The 18,558-nt window shown below is 43.8% G+C and overlaps 2 protein-coding genes across 2 annotated transcripts in view; both read left to right on the top strand.

The window, feature by feature from the left end:
- The first annotated feature begins 569 nt into the window (after nucleotides 1-569).
- LOC129843829 (prostacyclin synthase-like) lies at nucleotides 570-15,706 on the top strand. The gene is made up of 10 exons (XM_055912373.1): nucleotides 570-748; nucleotides 1,376-1,499; nucleotides 3,570-3,745; nucleotides 4,018-4,164; nucleotides 4,396-4,523; nucleotides 5,014-5,201; nucleotides 7,735-7,900; nucleotides 9,913-10,094; nucleotides 13,835-13,986; nucleotides 15,249-15,706. Exons 1-10 carry the CDS (start codon nucleotides 678-680, stop codon nucleotides 15,397-15,399), a joined length of 1,485 nt encoding a protein of 494 aa, XP_055768348.1. The 5' UTR covers nucleotides 570-677; the 3' UTR covers nucleotides 15,400-15,706.
- A 103-nt stretch (nucleotides 15,707-15,809) lies between these two features.
- The window catches only part of kcnb1 (potassium voltage-gated channel, Shab-related subfamily, member 1), a 72,087-nt gene continuing 69,338 nt past the window's right edge, over nucleotides 15,810-18,558 (top strand). Inside the window, exon 1 of the mRNA XM_055912372.1 lies at nucleotides 15,810-16,387. The gene's annotated coding sequence lies outside the window, so the exon portion shown is untranslated. The remainder of the gene's footprint in view (nucleotides 16,388-18,558) is intronic.

Below are 18,558 nucleotides of genomic sequence, written 5' to 3'. Positions count from 1 at the left end.
AGGAGGGGGGAAGGGGGGAGGTAAACAGACGAGTAGAAAGGGAGGCATGTCTTTACAAGATCTCTACAGCAGTAAGAAGAGTCCATTTACTTAGGTTCTCTCATTCCAGTGGAATGTTCTTACTCTGGTGACCGAGTGAGACTATGTACTATATGTAGCCTGTTCAACAGAATAAGTCAACAGAGGAGAGATGCTTCAGATTGGCTAGTTTCGCTATCAGGAACAAGTGCAATAGAAAGACCAAAGACCAATAATTATAGGACTAACTGGGATTTCATAAAGAAAATGATTGAGAAACACTCAGAGGACTTTGAATTCCCATTTTTCACACACTAAAGTGTGGAGATGCTTAAATCAAGGAACTTTTCTGTTAGGAATAACTGCAGAGAAGGACCAAAGCCTTCTTAAAAAATGTTAAAATGTACAAAAAAATCATGATTGAGAAACTCTTCTTGAGGTTTTAATTTCAGTTCCCTTTTTGTCATGCAGAAAACTTGTTGGCAGAGCTCCAGTGTCTGTTCTGTGACAGAGAGAATCTAAGATGACACACACCTGTCACAAACCCCACCCATCTCCAACCCACACCTCGGATCTACTGTAGGGCAGCCACTTGACAATAAAGCCCACAGCTCCAGAGGAACTCATTTCACTGTCAAGCTCTGTCTTTAACGGGTAAAATGTTATGGACTATATTTTTACTGCTCAATGGTCTGCTCGCTCTCGTCATTCTTTACTCTTCCCGCTCAAGGTAAATGTTCTTCATATTTCTTTTTCATTCGGATTGTAGAACAAGACGTTGTGAATCAATGACGTTATTTGAGTTTAAAAAAGGATAAGCCTACAATATTTCAAGGACGAAGTCAATGTCGTGTGCTATAATTTAGTTTCTCTCTCTGATATTGAACATTTTGGTGAAAAGATTAACCAACGTCTCACATACTGTTTACTTAATAATTTACAAAGAAATGTACTTTCTATACAGAAATCAATTAATGAAAAAAATGTCAAGGTAAAAAATGCCTTACTGAACATACAGCATCGCTGAAAGTGCAGGCTAGACCATTAACGTGGATTATCCAATTCTTCATATAACCTTTCCCTAGACCATTCAAACGCAGACCATTTCTTACATGGTACACATTGATCATGCCCTATTTCCCATTTCCACAGTGTATTACAAGCCTACTTTATGTCTGTACACATCAGCTCGCACAGTTGACTGCTTAAGGGCATGTCCTTATGCCAACTGTGGCGCTACAACCAGTTGGTTTAGTTTGGGAGATGAAGTGATTTAACTCCTTCTATTGAACAGTGTTCATCTTGGTTGACAACTGTCTGTCTGTCTGCTGTCTGTCTGTCCGTCTGTTTCCACCAGACAGAAAAATGAACCACCATTAGACAAAGGCTTCATTCCGTGGCTGGGTCATGCCCTGGAGTTTGGAAAAGATGCTGCAAAGTTTCTAACACGGATGAAACAAAAACATGGTGACATTTTTACGGTAGGAGTTCTCGATGCATTTGTGTGTACAAGCCAGTTTGCTAAAGCAGAAAAATATCCCATGCAGCAACGGGAAATGTAAATTGTGTGACTTATAATTCATGGACAATTTTGTAGGGGTTGATAGATTTTTCCGAAGGGAAACAAACACAAGTCCAACATTTCAAAGTGGAAATTACGAGCCTTTTTAAACCTCAAATACACAACAAGTTAAAACAATTCTGCATCGCAAGAAAGTTTGTCTGCAACAGAGTGATCAAATTGAGATCAATCAATCAAATTTATTTATAAAGCCCATCGTACATCAGCTGATGTCATAAAGTGCTGTACAGAAACCCAGCCTAAAACCCCAAACAGCAAGCAATCCAGGTGTAAAAGCATGGTGGCTGGGAAAAACTCCCTAGAAAGGCCAGAACCTAGGAAGAAACCTAGAGAGGAACCAGGCTATGAGGGGTGGCCAGTTCTCTTCTGGCTGTGCCGGGTGGAGATTATAACAGAACATGGCCAAGATGTTCAAACGTTCATAGATGGCCAGTAGGGTCAAATAAACGTAATCATAGTGGTTGTTGAGGGTGCAACAGGTCAGCACCTCAGGAGTAAATGTCAGTTGGCTTTTCATAGCCGATCATTCAGAGTACGTCTACCGCTCCTGCTGTCTCTAGAGAGTTAACAGCAGGTCTGGGACAGGTAGCACGTCTGGTGAAAAGGTCAGGGTTCCATAGCCACAGGCAGAACAGTTGAAAATGGAGCAGCAGCACGGCCAGGTGTACTGGGGACAGCAAGGAGTCATCAGTCCAGGTAGTCCTGAGGCATGGTCCTAGGGCTCATGTCCTCCGATAGAGAGAAAGAAAGAAATAGAGAAAAAGAGAAAGAGAGAAAAAGAGAGAGAATTAGAGAGAGCATATTCAAATTCACACAGGACACCGGATAAGACAGGAGAAATACTCCATCCTGACACATATACTACTGCAGCATAAATACTGGAGGCTGAGACAGGAGGGGTCGGGAGACACTGTGGCCCCGTCCAACGATACCCCCGGACAGGGCCAAACAGGCAGGATATAACCCCACCCACTTTGCCAAAGCACTGCTACCTACACCACTAGAGGGATATCTTCAACCACCAACTTTCCATCCTGAGACAAGGCCGAGTATAGCCCACAAAGATCTCCGCCATGGCACAACCCAAGGGGGGGCGCCAACCCGGACAGGAAGATCACGTCAGTGACTCAACCCACTCAAGTGACGCACCCCTCCTAGGAACGGCATGGAAGAGCACCAGTAAGCCAGTGACTCAGCCCCTGTAATAGGGTTAGAGGCAGAGAATCCCAGTGCAGAGAGGGGAACCGGCCAGGCAAGGGCCGAGACAGCAAGGGCGGTTCGTTGCTCCAGTGCCTTTCCGTCACCTTCACACTCCTGGGCCAGACTACACTCAATCATAGGACCTACTGTAGAGATGATTCTTCAATAAAGACTTAAATGTTGAGAAAGAGTCTGCGTCTCTCACATGGATAGGCAGACCATTCCATAAAAATGGAGCTCTGTAGGAGAAAGCCCTGCCTCCAGCTGTTTGCTTAGAAATTCTAGGGACAGTAAGGAGGCCTGTGTCTTGTGACCGTAGCGTACGTGTAGGCATGGACGGCAGGACCAAATCGGAAAGATAGGTAGGAGCAAGCCCATGTAATGCTTTGTAGGTTAGCAGTTAAACCTTGAAATCAGCCCTTGCTTTAACAGGAAGCCAGTGTAGAGAGGCTAGCACTGGAGTAATATGATCAATTTCTTTGGTTCTAAGTCAAGATTCTAGCAGCCAATCCTATACTGTATCTGTACCTGAGTACCTCATCAATCTTCAACACATTCTTTATATCTTTGTTACTGAGCAAGGGTTGCTGTGAACATGGATAGGTTATTTTTCAAAAGCTTCTTTCGTCTTTGTAGGGTAGTGCTATGTGCATCTCCTACTCACTACTCATTTTGCTTTCTCAAACAATCTCAAACACTTGTAATGTGCATTGTGACTACGACAGACGTGTACAGACATGGCCGTGGCTTTAACGTTTTTGTCTCCCAGGTGCGTGTTTGTGGTCGTTACATCACTGTGCTGCTGGATCCTAACTCCTATGACGCGGTCCTCGATGACACAGTCTCTCTGGACTTCAGTCGCTACGCCCAGGTCCTGATGCAAAAGATCTTCAGCCTGAGACTACCCAATCACAACCCAGACACAGAGAGGGCCTGGATGGAACAGTAGGTGTTCTAGACCTGTATCCACATGACCTCACGCCTGACCTCACACACATCCACACCTGTCCACACACGCCATCTTAATCCAATTCCGCTGCATCTACCTGTCCTTGTCAAGGACCATACCGTTTCTATTCTATTCTTTTCTATTACTGTATATGGTATTGTAATGAGACATAATTTTCCACCAGAATAGATTACTTGAAAATTCATTTAATTCTCTGAGGTAACATGTTGTAGCAATAATTCGACCTCTCCATAAAATCCCTGTCCAGGCACTTCCAGGGCCCTAGCCTGGCCAGATTAAGCAGCACCATGCACCTCCACCTCCAGACACTGCTACGGGATGAGGAGAGGAGCTGTAGCCCAGCAGACTGGAGGCAGGATGGCCTCTTCAGCCTCTGTTACAGCTTGCTCTTCAGGTAAGAGCCAGAACCCAGAACCAAATTCTGTCTGGACTGGCAAGCTACTGTTTGTGTGTTTAACAGTCATCCTGCTCTTCAGGTTACATCAGACATTTCTCTGGGTCACTGGCCCAGGGGTGGATTTAGGCTCAAATTACAGTATCACACCTGGAGAAAATTGCATAACTCTTACACAAGAGGGACGACGTACTCTTACCCTAGAGTTAATGCTTTTTTCTGTCCTCGTAGGGCTGGGTATCTCACACTGTTCGGTGCAGAGAATAGCAACGACGTCACCGCACTCGCTACTGTCTACAAAGAGTTCCGCACGTTTGATGGTCTCCTCGCCAAACTGGCTCGTTCAACCCTCAAGCAAGGTACATTTACACGTACACCGAGTTTCATCTAATGCACGTGGTCGTACGTCACTTATATCAATACGGAATGGATCTATTCATACAATACGTTTCTGTCTCTCTGTACCTGTCTCTCTGTGTTCGTGTGCATGTCTCTGTGTGTGCCTGTGTCTCGGTGTACCTGTCACTCTGGTGCTATCTAGAACCTAAAAGGGTTCTTCGGCTGCCCCCATAGGATAACCCTTTGAATAACCTTTATGGTTCCAGGTAGAACCCGTTTAGTTCCAGGTAGAAGCCTTTTGGGTTCCATGTAAAACCCTTTCCACAGAGGGTTCTACATGGAACCCTAAAGAGTTCTACCTGGAACCAAAAAGGGTTCTAACTGGAATCAAAAAGGGTTCTCCTATGGGGACAGCTGAAGAACCCTTTTGAACCCTTTTTTCTAAGAGTGTACCTGTCTCTCTCTGGGTGATCTTTCCTCTCTAACCTGTCTCTCTCTCTATGTTGCTAGAGGAGAAGAGGACAGCAAGCCTGTCCCAGGAGAGACTGTGGGAGCTGCTGTCCCCAGCGTGGCTGAGCAGAGGAAAGGGGTCAGAGAGCAGCTCCTGGCAGCAGAGTTACCTCAGCCATCTACAGACGGAAGGAGTGGACACGGAGATGCAGAGACGAGCCATGCTGCTTCAGCTCTGGGTCACCCAGGTGAGTGGGAAAGACAAGAACACACTCACACGCACAGATGCAAGAGCATGTAAGAGAATGCAAGAGCATGCACACACACACACACACACACACACACACACACACACACACACACACACACACACACACACACACACACACACACACACACACACACACAACATTACAGAGAACCAAGACCAATGCTTTCACAGTGTTCTGCCACACCTGGATGTCACTCTCATACCTTCTCTTCCTGTGTCCTCTTTGAGACCTGTGGCCCTGGCATGAATAAGTTCACAGGATTCTTCTCTCCCAGTGACTCATGACTTCCTTGTTGGCACAGTTGACTTGTTATGTCATTATGTGAGAAGTAATGATTGTTAGGAATGTGACATGAGTTTCTATGAATGTGTTTTCATGGCACCTGGGCTTGTTTGGAGTTCTGTGTAAACTGATCTGGGACAATGGGTCCACACATTCCAGAACATTATTGAAAAAAGAAGAGTTGGCGGGTCGCCCAAACCAACCTGTCTAATTTCAGAATTAGATCAAACGTTAGGTCTACAGTACACAAATTGTAGGATGATTTAGAAGGAAGTGGTATGCTATCAAATACATGAAATAGATTACTTGAAAATTCATTTAATTCTCTGAGGTAACATGTTGTAGCAATAATTCGACCTCTCCATAAAAATGCCATTCCATTTCTCCAGTCCGGCCATTATCATGAGCAGTCCTCCCTTAATAAGCAGCCTCCACTGATTTAGATGTATCATCTGCAATAGACATCAATGAATATTGATGTCAAAATCCAATATAGATCACAGCAATGAAGCATTATCTAACTCTATATTTATGAGCTCCAGAGGCGGTTTAATAGCAGGCTCCTTGTGGCTTCCTGTCACAAACCAATCCCAACAAATTGTTATGAATGAGCTGCTGTTGCACTGTGTGGCCAGATGGGGGAGCTAGTGTAATGTCTGTCTGTCTGGTACCTGCCTTCACCACCAGCCTCAGAAAGTAATAGAGCCACAGGTGTCATCTGTACCAGGCCTTCTCTGCTCCCTCTGGGACTTTGGCTGCTACTTTCAGCCTGGAGCACTGGAGGCCTAGTCGGCACAATCAGACCAGGGGAGCGGGTAGAGAGTCCTTCGCCGAGATGGAGCCTCTCCCTCTGGGGACCTTGGCTCACCTGCCAGGCTGGGATAGGAGAGGACAGCTAGTCCCTTAGCATCACTGTTCCCTGCTTATTAATGTATTTTCTGGAACAGAGACTCACTGTTCCAGTCACAGACAATCAGACAGAACCAATCACCACTGAAACATATTAGAACTGAGGCTAAGTATAAGGAAGTGCCACGAAGAATATCTTCTGGTTGTTGTCTCTGTCACCACCAGTCGTACAGAGGTACTGTAGGCTTCCTCAGTAACAATACAATACTGAGTGAATCAGAGATGTCACTGAAGTCAAACATTCCAAATGCAGTTCCATGCTGTCTACGTACAACAAACTCTCATACAACAGGCACAATCGCTAGATATTGCAAGAAAGTTATGAGAACTTGATGTTTCTGGCTCTGTGTGTGTTGTTGGGGATTGGGGTGGAGGCAGTTCCACAGTCCAGTGAATCTCTGAACCAGCCTGTCAGTGAGGCTCCAGTCCAATGTCAATATGCCTATGATGGACCCCAGGGAGCCTGTGTCACATTCAGTCCATCACACACCTGACTGCGGCTTTGCTTTCAACACAACTACACCAATACAGAGTGTACGAATACACACTCAGAGGAGTGGAGGAGGAGGTAAAGTTCCTTACCGTGTACTAATAGTGAATTCAATGGCAATTCAAAGTGTCTCAATCTGATAACAACACTATACAGTGTTGGTAAGAACGTGCAGCATTTGAAATGACTATTTCTACTGCAACACTTTGACTGTAACCCCTACAGCAAACTGGGACAACAAGAGATGAAGCCTCACACAGTTTGTGTAGCCTAGTGTCTGTCGTAACGGATCTGTGACGGGACAGGCCAGTGAGTCAACCAGAGATCCATTGGACCTGGTCTTCATCTTGTATTAGCCCTGGTTGTCAGTCGATCGGTGAAGACCTGGCCTGCAAGGGGGTGAGGAGAGAAGCTCCCTGAGCCCACAGCAATTACTGGCTGACAGGTTCAGACAGATGTCTACGCCCTGTCTACACAGCCCTGACAGCTCTGATGGCTCCTCACTGCTCCTCAGATCACTACAGTACAGTACAGCAGTATCATGATGCAGGGTGGGATAAAAAAAAAGAGAAAATAAAAGTAACGTGAGACTGAAAGAAAGAGAAAAAAAGAGAGATTTAGATGTATCTAAACCTTCTTCCATTTTCCCCTGGGGGCTTCTTGCAGCGTCTTCACACTGTACAGTACCTGTTGTGGATTTGTCTATAACTGCAAGGTATCTACCTCTCCATGCTCGGTAATGCGTTCACTGTCTTTGACTACGTACTCTGGAACTGCAAAACCATTTCTGAACTGACTGTGAGTCTATGTTGTGTTGTTTCATTCCAGGGTAACGCTGGGCCTGCTGCCTTCTGGCTTCTGAGTTTCCTGCTCACGCACCCCGAGGCCATGAGAGCTGTGAGGAAGGAGATCAGAGGCCTGCGTCTACAGGAGGACTGCTCTCTACAGCGACACCCTCTGGAGACACTGGAGCACCACAACACACCTGTGTTCGGTAAGAGCTCAAGCAACCTCCTCTATTACTCACTCACTCTCTCTTCCACCTCAGGGCTCTCAAGGCTCTGCCTGTCCAGCCAAAGACATACAGTGAAATATTGAACTGAAGCTCGTGTGAACTGTGTGGAATAACAAAGTGAAAAAAGGGAAGATTCAGAGAGCTGAATGAGTAAAGATTGATAAATATTTTTTTTTGTTGCTATGGTTGAATAAGGTTAAAGTTTGCTTGCCACAGGGTGATATTAGAACATATTCTTGTGATCCATAGCATTCCAGAAGGACATACCTATAGTTTTATGATTGTGTAGTCTGGTGGCAGATCAGTTTGTGCTATATAACGCCTATGGTTGTTCAAATCAAATCAAATGTTATTTGGCACATGCCAAAGGTAGAGTTATTGTAGGTAGAGTAGGTAGAGTAGAGTTATGTAGGTAGAGTTATTAAGGTGACTATGCATAAATAATAACAGAGAGTAGCAGCAGCGTAAAAGGGGGGGGGGGGGGGGGTACTGAAAATAGTCTGGGTAGCCATTTGATTAGATGTTCAGGAGTCTTATGGCTTAGGGGTAAAAGCTGTTTAGAAGCATCTTGGACCTAGACTTGGCGCTCCGGTACCACTTGCCGTGCTGTAGCAGAGAGAACAGCCTATGACTAGGGTGGCTGGAGTCTTTGACAAATCTTAGAGCCTTGCTCTGACACCTCCTGGTATAGAGGATGGCAGGATGTACTGGGCCGTATGCACTACCCTCTGTAGTGCCTTGTGGTCGGAGGCCGAGCAGTTGCCATACCAGGCAGTGATGCAACCCACCAGGATGCTCTCGATGGTGTAGCTGTAGAACCTTTTGAGGATCTGAGGACCCATGCCAAATATTTTCAGTCTCCTGAGGGGGAATAGGTTTTGTTGTGCCCTCTTTACGACTGTCTAGGTGTGCTTGGATCATGTTAGTTTGTTGGTGATGTGGACACCAAGGAACTTGAAGCTCTCAACCTGCTCCACTACAGCCCCGTAGATTCGAACGGGGGCGTGCTCGGTCCTCCTTTTTCTGTAGTCCACAATAATCTCCTTTGTCTTGATCACGTTGAGGGAGAGGTTGTTGTCCTGGCGCCACACAGTCAGGTCTCTGACCTCCTCCCAATAGGCTTTCTCCTAAAGAAAGTGATCAGGTCTACCACTGTCGTGTCATTGGCAAACTTAATGATGGTGTTGGAGTCGTGCCTGGCCGTGCAGTCATGAGTGAACAGGGAGTACAGGAGGGGACTGAGCAGGCACCCCTGAGTGGCCCTCGTGTTGAGGATCAGCGTGGCGGATGTGTTGCTACCTACCCTTACCACCTGGGGGTGGCCTGTCAGGAAATCCAGGATCTAATTGCAGGGGGAGGTGTTTAGTCCCAGGGTCCTTAGCTTAGTGATGAGCTTCTTTGAGGGCAGTATGGTGTTGAACGCTGAGCAACGAATAGCATTCGCACATAGGTTTTCCTTTTGTCCAGGTGTGAAAGGGCAGTGTGGAGTGCAATAGAGATTGCGTCATCTGTGGATCTGTTGGGGCGGTATTCAAATTGGAGTGGGTCTAGGATTTCTGGGATAATGGTGTTGATTTGAGCCATGACCAGCCTTTCAAAGCACTTCATGGCTACAGATGTGAGTGCTATGGGTCGGTAGTTGTTTAGGCAGGTTACCTTAGTGTTCTTGGGCACAGGGACTATGGTGGTCTGCTTGAAACGTGTTGGTATTACAGACTCAGACAGGGAGAGGTTGAAAATGTCAGTGAAGACAATTGCCAGTTGGTCAGCGTATGCTCGGAGTACACGTCCTGGTAATCCATCTGGCCCTGCAACCTTGTGAATGTTGACCTGCTGTCAACCATTGGAGTTGGCTTTACAACACAAACAGATCTGGGACAAGGGGAATGATCATGATTATTGATGGTGAATGATTATTCACAGGATTATTCACATGCACCCGGCAGCCACCCCTCTGACATCATACGTATTGTTCCTCCCTCCAATCACAGACAGTGTTCTGAGTGAGACCCTGCGTCTGACTGCTGCTGCCATCATCACCAGAGAGGTGGTCCAGGACAAGACCCTTCGTCTGGCCAGTGGACAGGCATACGACCTCAGACAGGGGGACAGGGTGTGTATGTTCCCCTTCCTCAGCCCTCAGATGGACCCCCAGATACACCACGATCCACAGGTAATACAACACAATACTGTTACCTGACAAACACCCAGTTGGTGTTGAAATAATGTCTGAATAAATGGAACACCTGCCAGTGTACAGATGTCTTTTAGATTTAGATTACTGTTCAGTCTAATCCAGCACCTAGGACAAAAGCTTTTACGAATGTGTGCCTACAAGCCATAGACTGTTCTCTCTGCTTCTGCAGAGGAAGTCTGACACCAACAGGCTCCTGAACAGCTTCTATCCCAAGCCATAAGACTGATAGTTAGCTAAACAAAATGGCCACACAGACTATCTGAATTGACCATTGTATTTCTATTTTTGCACTGTCTCTATGCACACTCACAGGAATATATACACTCAAGCACACTGACACTGACACTCCAACACAAACATAACATGCACACACATTTATACTGACTCTACACACACACACACTCACATACATTCATCATTTAGGATGCTGCTGCTCTGTTTATTATCCTGTTATCCTGAGAAATCCTGTTGCCTAGTCACCTTACCCCTATACATATCTACCTCTTATCACTCCAGAATCCCTGCACATTGTCAATATGGTAGAGGAACTGACGCTTACTTACTTTCTCCTGTTATTCTTATTTCTTATTTTTATTTATTGTGTGATTTTGTTCGACCTTGAAATTTTTAGTTCTACACGAACTACGTTTCCATCCAAAGTTTTCATGCGAGCAAACACATTTAAAAAATCAAGACGGCTGTAATGGAAACAGGAAGTTACGGTACAATTTTATAAATGCCAACAGGTATAGAGGTCCTGGATGGCAGGAAGCCATTTGTTATGTTACAGCCTTATTCAGAAATGGATTCAATAGTTTTTCCCTCATCAATCTATACAAAATACCCCATAATGACAAAGCAAAAACAAGTTATGCAACAAAACAAACGGGAATATTACATTTACATAAGTATTCAGACCGTTTACTCAGTACTTTGTTGAAACACCTTTTGCAGCGATTATAGCCCAGAGTCTTCTTGCGTATGATGCTACAAGCTTGGCACATCTGTATTTGGGGAGTTTCTCCCATTCTTCTCTGCAGATCCTCTCAAGCTCTATCAGGTTGGATGGGGAGCGTCGCTGCACAGCTATTTTCAGGCCTCTCCAGAGATGTTCATTTCCGGGCTCTGGCTGGGCCATTCAAGGACATTTAGAGACTTGTCCCAAAGCCACTCCTGCGTTGACTTGGCTGTGTACTTAAGGTCGTTGTCCTGATGGAAGGTGAACCTTCGCCCCAGTCTGAAGCCCTCAAGGATCTCTCTGTACTTTTCTCCGTTCATCTTTCCATCGATCCTGACTAGTCTCCCAGTCTCTGCCACTGAAAAACATCCCCATAGCATGATGCTGTCACCACCATGCTTCACCGTAGAGATGGTGCCAGGTTTCCTCCAGACGTGACGCTTGGCATTCAAGCCAAAGAGTTCAATCATGGAAATCATCTGACCAGAGAATCTTGTCCTTTAGGTGCCTTTTGGCAAACTCCAAGAGGGTTGTCATCTGCCTTTTACTGAGTAGTGGCTTCCGTCTGGCCACTCTACCATAAAGGCCTGATTGGTGGAGTACTGCAGAGATGGTTGTCCTTCTGGAAGGTTCTCTCATCTCCACAGAGGAGCTCTGGAGCTCTGTCAGAGTGACCATCGGGTTCTTGGTCACCTCCCTGACCAAGGCCCTTCTCCCCCGATTGCTCAGTTTGGCCGGGCAGCCAGCTCTAGGAATAGTCTTGGTGGTTCCAAACTTCTTCCATGTAAGAATGATGGAGGTCACTGTGTTCTTAGGGACCTTCAATACCGCAGAAATGTTTTGGTACCCTTCCATAGATCTGTGCCTAGACACAGTCCTGTCTCGGAGCTCTACGGACAATTCATTCGACCTCATGACTTGGTTTTTGCACTGACATGCACTGTCAACTGTGGGACCTTATATAGACAGGTGTGTGCCTTTCCAAATCATGTCCAATCAATTGAATTTACAACAGGTGGACTCCAATCAGGTTGTAGAAACATCTCAAGGATGATCAATGGAAACAGGATGTAACTGAGCTCAATTTCGAGTCTCGTAGCAAAGGGTCTGAATACTTATGTCAACAAGTTATTTCTATTTTTAATCTTTAATACATTTGCAAACATTTTTTTTTTTTAAAGCTGTTTTCGCTTTGTTATTATGGGGTATTGTGTGTCGATTGATGTGGAAAACATTTAATTTAATCAATTTTAGAATAAGGCTGTAACGTAACAAAATGTTGAAAAAGTCAAGGGGTTTGAGTACTTTCTGAATGCACTCTATAGGACAGACACTTCAGAACAAACTTCCTTTAGATCGTTTTTTGGGGGACTATCTATTGTTCCATGTGGTGAATCTGTTATTCAATGTGTTTGTATGGGCCAAAAGTTGTTTTATATATATTTTTTATACTTCCAAATTCCTAATCAAATAGCTAAATGATCCTTGGCATGAAAATCTGTCGCCAAATGGATGGAAACTAGCTATTGATATTGATTACTGCATTGTTGAGTTTGGAGCTTGCAAGACAGGCATTTCATTGTACTTGTGCATGTGACATTAAAACTTGAAACAACCTCTCAATACAATACATTACAGCAATCTGTTGAATTAAGTAAATACTCTCATTGGAAAATAATATGTTTTTCTTAACTGACTTGCCTTGTTAAATAAAGGTTAAATAAAAGAAAAAAATATTTAAAAAATACACAAACATGGTGAGGGGGAAAGTGTTTCTGAGTATAGTACTGAGTACTGAGTACTGAGTATAGTACTACTGAATCAGGCTTTGTCTGCTGAGCTAATACAATGACTAATAGAATGACTCTAATAGAATGACTCTAATAGAATGACTCTAATACAATGACTCTAATACAATGACTCTAATAGAATGACTCAAATAGAATGTCTCTAATAGAATGACTCAAATACAATGACTCAAATAGAATGACTAATAGAATGCCTCAAATACAATGACTCAAATAGAATGACTCAAATACAATGACTCAAATAGAATGACTCAAATACAATGACTCAAATAGAATGACTCAAATACAATGACTCAAATACAATGACTCAAATAGAATGACTCAAATAGAATGACTCAAATAGAATGACTCTAATAGAATGACTTTAATAGAACGACTCTAATAGAACGACTCTAATATAACGACTCTAATACAATGACTCTAATACAATGACTCAAATAGAACGACTCTAATGGAATGATTTGAATAGAATGACTCAAATAGAATGATTTAAATAGAATGGCGCTATAGGAGGGCTCATTGTAATGTAATGGCTGGAATGGAATCGACAGAACAGAGTCAAACATGTGGTTTCCGTATGTGTTTGATACTGTTCCATTTAATCCATTCCAGCCATTACAAAGAGCCCGTCCTTCTATACCTCCTTCCACCAGCCTCATCTGGTGTGAGTGCGTGTCTCATACACAGTGTTGTACTGCGCAGTGTTTAAATGGCACCAGGATTACATGATGGAAAGGTTAAAGGGCTAAGAAAGGAGATCCCATGGGGATTAGCTGGTTAAAGGCTGTAATGTGTGTGTGTGTGTGTGTGTGTGTGTGTGTGTGTGTGTGTGTGTGTGTGTGTGTGTGTGTGTGTGTGTGTTTGTATGCAGCATCACTGGAGCTACTTAATGTACTGTGGCATCTATCTATCACAATAACTTGAGTTTTTTCTTCTTCTCTGCTTTACAGACATTTCAATATGACCGCTTCCTAAATGCAGACGGGACAGAAAAGAAGAAGTTCTATAAGGGCGGGGAGAGACTAAAGTATTACACCATGCCATGGGGTGCAGGCAACAACATGTGTGTAGGGAGAAACTTTGCAGTCAGTGGCATCAAACAGTGAGTGTGATATGACATTCTCCACCTGTTTTCCCTCACACATAGCCTGGTCCCACTTATGTTTGTGTTGTCTTGCTAACTTCTGTTGTTATTGTCACGTGACAATGACCATAGGAGTTGGCAAGACAGCACAATTAGGCTACCTTTCACCTAAGTACATCTAAACCACCCAACGTTGTTCATACATAGTTTCCCCCAATGAATCAGTTAATTAGCAAGGTATTAATGATTCATGAGGCATTTACAATCACCTGAAGATCCCTGCCTTAGGCCAGTTGCTTTCAAACATCTCCTGGTGGGAGGAGCTATAGGAGGATGGGCTTATTGCCATGGCTGGAATGGAAACAATGGAATGGTACCAAGCACATCAAACACATGAAAACCCCTGTTGGACTCCGTTCCATTGATTCCATTCCAGCCATTACAATGAGCCTGTCCTCTGAGACATGTACCATTACTGTAGCACACACTCACAGTCGTTAACGGCCATTTCAATAATTCAAGCCAACATTTTAACTCAATAGAGATACCATACAACAGAACAGCTAAGCAGACAGAACGATCAATATAGATAAAGTGATGATCTGAGAAGTGGATTTTCTTAGTTGTTCATGTGATATACTACACGCTACAAACATAGCCTAAGGCAGTGGTTTTCAAACCTTGCCTCGGGGGCGCCCAGCCACTCCATGTATTTGAACTCTTCTAGAGCTAGCACACCTGATTCCAATCGTCAACTGATCATAAAGCCCTTAACTAGGTTAACACTAGCCTCATCTGGTATGTACTGTATGTACAGCAGTAGAGGGGTAGAGGGTCCTTGAAGAAAATCACATTACAAATGTACGTGTCTTTCTGTGCCGGATATCTGTCGTTCAAAGGTAAAATCCTAGTTATCCACAGTGAGAGTAAGAGGCCAGATGATAATATGGGAAGATGGTGGAACAGCTGTGCACATACAGTATGTGCTCGCAACCTCTAGGCTTTACCATATGTGTGATATGCAAATAGTGTATTACATGGCCGACTACATCCAGATGTATTTCTGCAGGCATTGTGTACATTATTCTTTAACCCTTTCAATGCATGCTGGGTTATTGATATTGTTACAGACAGTTATATAATATGAGGTCACCTGTCATTATTTTTCTGCTAGCTAGTGTTCTTCGTGCCTCCAGAGCCATGCTAGACGTCCTATACTCCCAATGGGGGTCAAGAGGATTGACTTAACTAACCTTACTCTCCTTCTATGTGATTCTCAGGTTTGTGTTCATGGTCCTCTCCCGGCTAGACCTGGAGCTGTGTGACCCAACCGCCATCGTCCCTCCGGTCAATCCCAGTCGCTATGGTTTCGGGATGCTCCAGCCCGACGGAGACCTGGAGGTCCGCTACAGACTCAAGACTCTGCACTAGGACACGACCCCTAACCTCTGACTCCTGCATCCTGCACTAGAACTAGGACATGATTAGCCTGGTCCCGGATCTGTTTGTGCTGTATAGCCATGTTTGGCATGACAATGGCATTAGGAGTTGGCAAGACAGCACAACCAAATCTGGGACCAGGCTAGGACATGACTTCCTCCTACATCCTCCTGACACTGACTGCACTCAATACAAATCAGTTTCATGTTTTTATTTATAGTTTTTTTAAATATTGTTTTTACATTCAAACTATATCACTTGTACTGTATATCTCTGAATAATAAATAATGTATCTGAATTACTTGCTTGTGTTGCTTGTCTCTCAAGACCAAATGCCTTGAATGAACTGCACATCATCATAACCTTACCCATATGGCGAAGTGCACACATGACAACAAAGCACGACGAGAATGAGGGGGGTTAAGATGATAGAATTCAGTGCAGTTACATTATATCTGTCTGGATGAATTGGGAGGGAATTAGTATTCCATGTGGCGCTATTTTTGTGGCAAACAACATGGTGTATTGTGGCGAATAAGATTGCATGTCCTTAGTCCTGTAATGTAAGGGTTAAACGCCTTAACGTGAAGCCGGGCGATGAAGCTGCCTGCCGCGCTACGGATCCACCTGCGCAGCTACCAGTCGCGCCGCCCTTCTCACAGACAGCGGACGGGGGAAGACCCCGGAGCAGAAAACCGTGTGCATTCACAATATACATAATTGTTGATTATTTTCAGTAAAGTGGGCGGGTAACATGGTAGGCGGACTAAATCAGTGTATAGGATCCCTTATCTAACCATGTCCAAGGCGGAGGAGATCCAACGTGCCACCGAGGCAACACCGCTTGAAACCGAATGGGTCAGAAACCGTTCCCAGGAATAGGCTAATAAACCAATGACGTTTCTTCCTTTTTCCTCTTCGATTGAATGTTTTCATATCTGCCTCTCGCTGCCGTCGGATGAGCCAGCCTGAAGTTAAGGTATGTGGGAGGCTTGTTCCGAATAGTCAAATAACAGGTTCTATTTGTTGGTCTCCTTTATAAAGCAAGTATTGCTAGATGTTTCAATTGCTGTTGTTATTTATTTAATATCATTGTTGTTAATACAGTCATATAGGCCTGCTCTACATGAATAGACATTTACACACAGCATGACAAATGAGCAACAATTAAACCTCTTAAATGTGCAAAAAGAAAAATGCAAAAGAACATTGACGAATTGTCGTTCATAGCACGGGGAATCGCAGGGGAGTTGGTAGGTTGCTACATTAACATTAAAATTCCAGCTTTTTGAAGATGTACGTTCGGACGTTTTGTAGCCAATAGAACCGTCACATAGCCAGGCCAATAGACCGTGGCAGATAAATTGTGTTATTTCGGTTTCTAATAACGGTTGATTAATCCACAATATTGACTTCATTGTCAAAAAAACGGCCACGGAGAAGACGGTATCAAGTTATTATTGTCTATTTGGCCCACCACAGCACGTGATGCATTTAGTCAATGATGGCTCAAGGCTATACCGTATACTGTAGAAAGAAAGTAAGTTTTGTAACTTTGTTGACACAACAGTATTTGATTGTCAGGAATGGAAAATACAAAATGTTTATATAGTCAAGACGGATTGCTACTTTGATTTTGAAAGCTTATTTGGAATGCTAATGCATGCAACTGGTTCATCAATGAGGGCGGGACAGAACATGCTGCTACATTCATATTCAACTGACACTGTGGAGGATCCTTCACCTGCTACTGTATGGATCTGTGATCGTCCAAAGCGTTCCATGGGGTACTGTCAGAGAAGGATGGGAGGGGATGGTTTGTTTTGATTTGGGAACTCATCTTGAACGGTGAGAGAAAACGCATTGGTCTGAGTTGTAGAGAGACACCAGGTAAAACACCAGATTTATGAAAGTACTGCATCAGTAGCTTTATGGATGTGACATAAGCCTTATGTATTCATTTCTTCAAAATGTTTTAAAATGGCCTCCTCAGTCGCAAACGTCTCTAGTTCATTATTTATTTAAGGTAAAAATGGGTTTACTTGAGTGCAGCGTTCGGGTGTCATGATGGCTCTACTTATGAACTGCTTTGCTAGGTGTTATACAGCAATTTGAACAGCATTAAATATTTCGAAGCATGCTTTCCCGCCCAAGGGAACTCGCCCTCATTCAGTTCACAGTCGAGTGAAAAGAGCCCGTTGTCATTTCAGCACCAGTGCAGAGTGGACAGCGTTCACCTGAGCTGTTGCCGAGTCCCGACCCATTATTCAGAATGGATTCGTGGACAGCGTTCACCTGAGCTGTTGCCGAGTCCCGACCCATTATTCAGAATGGATTCGTGGACAGGACAGCACCCTCGATCTCAGAGCAGATTACGCTCTTAGAAAAAAGTGTTACATTTCTGTGTAAGAGTTAGCTAGCTTGTAAAGTGGTTGAATAAAGTAACTTTTTCCTGTCTAGCTACCCTTACAACAATAAACAAAAAAACATGTTAAATGTGTTGAGCTTAAATTTCACACATGAAACCACATTTTCACATGTATTACATTTAGAGTTCACATGTTAACACCACTTTTTCAGTGTGAATTAAAACATATTTTTACCTCACATGTAAATTGCAGTTGCACATGTGAAATTTTTGCGGTTTCACATGTAAAACTTCACATGAGAAAATCTCACTTTCACAAGTGTAATTGCAATTTCACGTGTCAAAACGATTCATATGTGAAAATACAATTTTCACATCTGGAATCGCAAGTTCACATGTGGTGGTGAAATAGTGTTCTACTCACATGTGAAAAGGTGGTGTTAATATGTTGCAGTAGCCTCTTGGTTGAACGGTCAAGATGTTGGCTTCTTCCGTGGGAGACCGGGGTCCCGCCAGTTACAAAAACACACGTGAAATGTATAATATCACATGTGAAATGTTGGGAAACCACATGTGTCTGGGTGCTGAGAAAAATGAACATATGAAAAATACATGTGAAACTTCACACATGTCCGAAAACGACGTATCTAACTCACCTGTTTATTTTTCCCAAGTTTTATTTTTCACATGTGATTTATTCACGGGGAAAAGTCATGTGAAATGTCATGCATGTGTCCAGAAACCACGTGTCATTTCACGTGATTATAGTTTTTTTAAATGAT

Source organism: Salvelinus fontinalis, chromosome 3 (genome assembly GCF_029448725.1).
Source record: "Salvelinus fontinalis isolate EN_2023a chromosome 3, ASM2944872v1, whole genome shotgun sequence".
In the NCBI taxonomy this organism is placed as follows: domain Eukaryota; kingdom Metazoa; phylum Chordata; class Actinopteri; order Salmoniformes; family Salmonidae; genus Salvelinus; species Salvelinus fontinalis.
This window is presented reverse-complemented; position numbering and strand designations above follow the sequence as displayed.

Coding starts and splice junctions, on each gene's coding strand:
- LOC129843829 (XM_055912373.1), top strand. CDS start 678: ATGTTATGGACTATATTTTTACTGCTCAATGGTCTGCTCGCTCTCGTC. Junction 4,165..4,395: donor TGTTACAGCTTGCTCTTCAG/GTAAGAGCCAGA, acceptor CTGTCCTCGTAG/GGCTGGGTATCTCACACTGT. Junction 13,987..15,248: donor GCAGTCAGTGGCATCAAACA/GTGAGTGTGATA, acceptor TGTGATTCTCAG/GTTTGTGTTCATGGTCCTCT.